This window comes from Juglans regia, chromosome 9 (genome assembly GCF_001411555.2).
Source record: "Juglans regia cultivar Chandler chromosome 9, Walnut 2.0, whole genome shotgun sequence".
In the NCBI taxonomy this organism is placed as follows: Eukaryota; Viridiplantae; Streptophyta; class Magnoliopsida; order Fagales; family Juglandaceae; genus Juglans; species Juglans regia.
The window spans coordinates 12,251,372-12,257,981 of record NC_049909.1 but is presented as its reverse complement, the minus strand read 5'-3'; the positions used below and the strand labels follow the sequence as shown (position 1 = coordinate 12,257,981).

The following is a 6,610-nucleotide window of genomic DNA, read 5'->3' as shown; positions in this document are numbered from 1 at the left end:
ATAATATTAAAAATTAATTCAAAATATATAAATATGTGAACCGGTATGATCCGGTCCTTGAAAACATAAAATCGAGACCAGACTGATTATGACCCATTTTTAGAATGAAGGAATCGGTCTCGGACTGAACCGATTCAAAATCGGACTGAACCAACCGGTCCGGACAAGTTTAGGTCGGTTTTTCGATTTATTTTTACGGCCTTAGTTGGACCACCCTTCAAAGGTGCATAGTCATCCTATTTTTTAAAATTTAGATCTATGTATTTATTTATTATTAGAAATGATTAAGTGTGAGTGTGTTTTAATTTATTTCTTAATAAAAAGTGAATAAAAAGAAATTGCTTGATCAAAATTTTATTCAAGGAAAATTATTTTTACAATTATAGGATAGTAAACTTTGTGCATTCTCTTTAAAAAAAGGGACAAATCTAGAATCCACATAAAGACCCAATATTTTTAAAAGAATTATGCGAACCTTGCATACATTAAAAGTATATTTAGTATTAATCTTTACTAAAATGTGAGATTCTAAATTCTTCTCTCTTTTTAAGTAAAGTATGATTAAATATTATACATGTTGGTGTGTGCATCAAGAGCATAGAATATTTAAACTGTAAGATGGAGGGGCATGTGCACACCCCTCTTGTGCCGGCATGTAACACATGGCTTAATGGTCATGCGTTACATGCTTAAGAATTAAAGTGACTGTTTGCCACTATATTGTATGACTTAAATGTTGGCTTTTAAGGCCAGCTGTATGAGATGCATAGGAAAGACTATATATAGTCTCCTCAAATGGTTCTAGAAAATTCTAAAAAGTACAGAATCTCTCTCTTTTTGTTCTCTCTTGTGAAAGTATATAGGTTGTGGATTTGTTGAGTATTACTCTACTTTATTCTACGTAGTATACTTCACCATCAAGAGGAGATGCTTGAGGCTTGCTGTATTATTTGTTCAGGCTGGATAAATTTATAGAGCAACTTAATAAACTGTGCTTGAGGTATTCTATTCTCTAACATAAACATTATATATAAAACAAGTTGAAATAGATATTAACATGTTTAATATCTATAATGTGACATATAACATGCTAGTTCTACACTTAGGGCTGTAAATAAACCAGTCTGTTCAATAGCCCGCTCGGTACTCATTCAGTTAAACTCGAATCGAACTTGACTCGTGGAAAAAAAAGCTTGCTCGTGAAAATAGATACCCGCTCGAATTATAAATGACACATACCCGACAAAACTCGACTCGACTCGGCCAAGGCTCGTTAAGACTCGCTCGTTTATGCTCGAGTCGACTCGATTAAAACTAAGTCATATATTGATAAATATATACATACACTTATGTATATATACACATATATATATGTAGTAACTAATAATATAAGTAAACTACTTTTATAATTAAATATATAATATTAATTATTTATGTCTATATAGTGAATATACTTCATAAGTATATTTTATAATTTGTATAATAATTAGTCGATAAAACTTAATAATTTAATATACTAGTATGTGAGAATCATATATGAAATAGATATATACTATCATATTAAGTGTATGTACTAATAATATATGTAGGCATATAATATATTGTTATTTTAGATAAATATCAATTAGTTATATATTAATTATTTATAAATTTTATAAAATTTTATAATTCAATAGAGATTCTACTTGTTAGTTGTATAAATTTAATATTAGATTTTTTAATTTTTTTTAATTTATTAATTATTAAATCTTATTAAAAAAAATTCACAATTCGAGCTCGAGCTCGAGTTCGGCTCAACTCAAACTCGTTCGTGGGACGAGTTCGAGTTCAAGTGAAGTGTTTAGCTTATCGAGTCGAATTTAAATAAAAAAAAAAAAATCTCAAACTTGAATCCAAATATTTTGAATCGAATTGAGCTCGACAAGCCAAAAATTAACTCGTGTGAACTCGATTACATCCCTATTAACAGTATCTACGCACGAAAAGAGTAACGCATGTTAGTTTTTATGTTTTTACCACTTTACCCTGCCATGTGTCATCCATCTAACATTACCCTAATTCTCTCTTATCTCCTCCTCTTTCTCTCTCTGATTCAACTCACTCACTCTCTCTCTCCGTGGCCATATCAAGCACAATGAAGACGTGATCGTCGCTACCGACAACGGTGTTCTTAATCTTATGTACCCATTATAATGATCTCTTTCCGAGTTCTAATATCTCTAAAGGATCAAACTTGTTCTTCGGCTTGGACGGTTTGGATCAAGCACTAATGTTAATCCTCTGTTCTTCAGGTACTTCCACCTTTTTCCTTTCATTTTTATTTTTTTATTTTCTTGGCTAATTTTGTATCTATTACTGAAGTATTCTTTTTGGCCTTTTGTTTTTTTTTTCCCTTTTTTTCGTGTATTGTTCGATTGGGATCTTTCTATGAATGGTATACAGTGTATATAGTAACAAAGCTTTCATTTTTATGTTTGTTTTCTTTTGATCAGTGAAGTGGTTGTGAGATTGATATATTCGGCAAAGGAAAGAACTCTTTGGAACGTTTTTTGACATATGGAAAACCCAAAAACCCCAGAAACCCTAGAAGCTAAAGACCCAGGTCATCAAACCCTAGAAGAAGCTTCTGAGTCTGCTGGGATGTCTGATCTGAGTAAGAAATGTGCTGGGTTAGAATCCATTCCGGAGATTTCGGTTGAAGAAAATGGAAAAGTGGTTGATGTAAAACATAACGGTGTTGGGGTGGATAATGTGGGACTGCTAGATCAAGTGGTTGAAGTTGATGAAATCAACGGTGGTATTGAAGATGAAAACGTGGTTGCGGTTGTGGAAACAGTGGCCAGTATTGAGGAGAGTTGCATAAATGGTGTTGGTATTAAGAAGGGTTGTCTGGTAGAAGGTGGGATGGATAGGGATGATGACGCACCAAAGGGTTCCAAGGACTCAAAATTGGACGGGGGATTAGTGGGTTTGGTTAGTAACGGAAGTAACAATGAGGGAGCCGAGAAGATTGTAGAAGAAAAAGAAATGAAAGATGATAGTAGGATGGGATTAGATGAAGTTGATTTGACAAGGAAGATAGACGTTTCCAGAGATGGTATATCACTTTTCGTGGATATTTGTGGTCCTCCTTCCAGACTTAGTCAAGATAACATTGATGAAGAAAAATGTTGTGGATTAATGTTCACCAAGGAGAAGCCAAATGAAGCTGGCGATGTGGAGGAGAAGGGAAATGATAATCTAGAATATAATTTTTCTGTGGGTGATGTTGTTTGGGTTAAAACTAAAAGTCAAACATGGTGGCCAGGAAAGATTTATGATCCTTCAGATGTACCAGAGTTTTCTGCAAAGAGTGAGCAGAGGGAATGTTTACTTGTCGGATATTTTCAGAGCAGCCATGTTGGTTGGTGTAGCCCATCACAATTGAAGTCTTTCCATGAGCACTTTGACCATATGTTGGGGCTAAACAAATCAAGAACTTTTGCTGGAGCTGTGGAGAAGGCTGTGCATGAGTTTGGTAAGCGTGTGAAGATGGAGATGACGTGTTCTTGTGCTCTGAAACAAGGTCAGCAATCAAGTGGTGATGGTCAATCCAAGAAAAGTGTTTGTGGACCTGATCGTAAATCTGGTGAACTTGGTGAATTTATGGCTACTCAGTTTGAACCTGCTAAGTTTCTTCTGCAACTTAAAACTCTAGCGGTGGTTGTTTCTATGCCTGGCATGATTGAGTTTTCTGTCGCACAAAATCGTCTATCAGCATTCTACCATTCCGTGGGCCACTCCCAGTTGCCAATGCAGGTACTCCAGGAAACAAGTGATATTGAAAATGGTTATGATGACATGTCAATGGTTGAAAGCAAATTTGTTGTTAAGACTGAAGACAACGATACATGCTCAGCTGATGAGAACTTGCAAACCACTCTGCTTACTGAGTCACAGAAAGAATCAGAGAAAGGGAAAGAACGTTATAACTCAAATGGCATGGCATCTAAATCCATAAAGAGAAAGGGGGAGAAGGTTTTTGAGTCAAGAGAACGGAAGAAGAGCAGGTACTTATCTTTCCCTTATATAAACTGGGAGCAGAAAGGCTTGCCAACTGAAACAGAAGACTCTAAGACTCCAAAAGTTCCTGAAGAAGTGGATACAAACGTCAATTCAGGTCAGTTTACTTTTCTCTAGATAAGCCTCTCTCTTGTATACTTGCTATGCACTTGGGTTGTGCCTTTTGCGCTTTTTAATAAATAATTCTTACTTATAAAAAAGATTCAGGACAGTTTACTGGGTCCCCTGCCGTTGCTAAGTGTAGCAGCAAGAGTTTCTGGAGGAAATGGTACAAGAAATTCATAAGGGGGAGCAATAAACTCGGTAAATCAGATTTAATAAATGCATCTTCAGCTGAATTGCTCTCTGAACTCCAGTTTAGAGCTGTGGATTGTCTATATCAAAGCGAGAGTGAAAGTTTCAATTCAATTGAGTGGTTCTTTTCCAGATTCAGAGTTTCAGCGTATCATGACGAATCTGCTTATGATATGGACTGCAAGAATATGGCTGCTCAGAATGAGACCATAGCTGCCGAACCTGTCTTTTTGGCAGGGAATACAGAGGAGAGTAAGCACCCTCCCCCTGCTGCTAAATCAGTTCTAAAGAAAAGAAAGAAAAAGGCATTTTCGCAGCATTTAGGGGCTGAGCGTAGTTCCAGCATTCCGAATTTGGTGGGAGGCAATGTCTCTGGTGTACGGGATGCTAATGGAAACCAAGGAAAAAGTTCAATTGAGATTAGTCAACTGGCAACAGACGCTAAACCGGAGGAAAAGATGGGAAAGAAAAAAGGAAAAGCAAACTCAGGCCGCTTGAAGACTAAGTCACTTTCAGGCCTATCAGATGTCAATATAAACATCGCAACTAATAGTTCGTTCTTGACAGATTGCTTGGGAATGGGCCACCCCATGCCCAGTGGTAGACTTAAGCAAACAGAACCAAAAGAAGGAGTGAGTCCGAAGTGTGTGCAAAATAAACAAGGAACTCAAATACCAGATTTGAATGGGAACAGTGCCATATCCATATTGTCAGTTCAAGATCAACTGGATACAGGTCGTGTTGCTGCTTCTCCGGGTAAATCCGAACCTAAAAAGAGAAAGAAGAAAGTAACTGCTCCAGGCTTACAAAATCTGAATGGAAATATTGCTGAAGCTGGTTCATTGGTCATAGATCTTGGGGTAATGAGCGCACATCCTCTTGATAGTATCACTCAGAAAAGTGATAGGGAAGTGAAGGAAGAAGCCACTTCAGTATGTCTGAACTCTAAACTTACTGCTGGCCCTCAGAGCTTAACTGGAAGTGGTGCTAAGCCTGGCATGTTGGTTAAAGACCCACAAGATATTTGCTTCGTCTCAGGTGAAGGTAAACCCGGTAAGAGAGGGAGAAAGAGAAAGGATAAAGCCGCTTCTGAGAACAAACCCATTATAGGCATTCCAGATTTGAATGGATTAAGTGCTGAACACAGCTCATTGGGAAAGGAATTTCATGAGGCTAACGGTCTCTTATCTCAAATTAAATCTGAGCCGAAGAAGAGGCGGAGAAAAGGAGAGGCTACCTCAGAGCATCCGAGAAGTAAATTGACTCCTAGGAGGCCAGATATTAATATCAATCATGATAGAATGGAGACTAATGAAACCGCCCTAGGGACTGCTCTTCTATTGACATTTGCCACAGGAGTTCCAATGCCTTCAAAAGAAGATTTAGTCTCAACATTTTGTAGGTTTGGACCCATAAAGGAATCGGAAACACAGTTGTTGAAAGATTCTGATAGTGCCCAGGTGGTTTTTATGGACAGTGTTGATGCTACTGAAGCTTTTCAGAGTTTAGAGAAGAATGCCCCTTTTGGTGCAGCCCTTGTAAATTTCCGACTTCATCATCCTTCATCAGATATCTCTGTAGTTTTGGAACCAGATAGGACTTTACTCACAGCCGTAGGCCTCACACCAATGGAAGCATCTCCGATGAATGGAAAGCCTTCCGGGTCAATGCCTAATCCTGATGAGGCACCTGCACTTGACTTTATAAGGCAAAATCTTCAGGCGATGACATCAATGCTGGAGAAATCTGGAAATAATCTTTCTCCAGAGACGAGAGCCAAACTGGAAGGCGAAATTAAAGGTCTCCTGACAAAGGTGAGCTCCATGGCTGGTTCTTCTTCCTCTACTTTACAGGGACTGTAAGATTTGGGGATACCTTGTTGTAGATTTCATTAACTTAACTCTTATTGGTCTTCTCTGGCACTCTTATCTGAATGTTGATGTTAGAATTGCAAACTTATTTAGTTTGTTGCAATTGAGGAGCTATAGTTCATGGCTCAATCTGTGGAGCTACATGCATCTTTATTTTTGTGAATTTGTAATCTCCAGTCACTGATCCTGCTGATGTGGCGCATTAAAGCACAGTCATTTAAAATGTTCCACATCAACATGTGCTGACTGAGATGATAAAAATCTAGGAAGAAGAATAACATTTTTCGGGCAAAAGGGAGAGAACCTATATTCCAGTCCATGCCATCATATATATCTGTTGACATGCTTTTGATCAACTTGAGTGGCTAATTATCTGGTTTCTG

At 37.5% G+C, this 6,610-nt stretch overlaps 1 protein-coding gene across 1 annotated transcript; it reads left to right on the top strand.

Annotated features, from left to right (window-relative positions):
* Nucleotides 1-2,080: 2,080 nt before the first annotated feature.
* On the top strand, nt 2,081-6,368 carry LOC108982558 (serine/threonine-protein kinase ATM). The gene is made up of 3 exons (XM_018953971.2): nt 2,081-2,291; nt 2,493-4,159; nt 4,264-6,368. The coding sequence occupies exons 2-3, from the start codon at nt 2,557-2,559 to the stop codon at nt 6,216-6,218; spliced, it is 3,558 nt and encodes a 1,185-aa protein (XP_018809516.1). The 5' UTR covers nt 2,081-2,291; nt 2,493-2,556; the 3' UTR covers nt 6,219-6,368.
* Nucleotides 6,369-6,610: the final 242 nt, after the last annotated feature.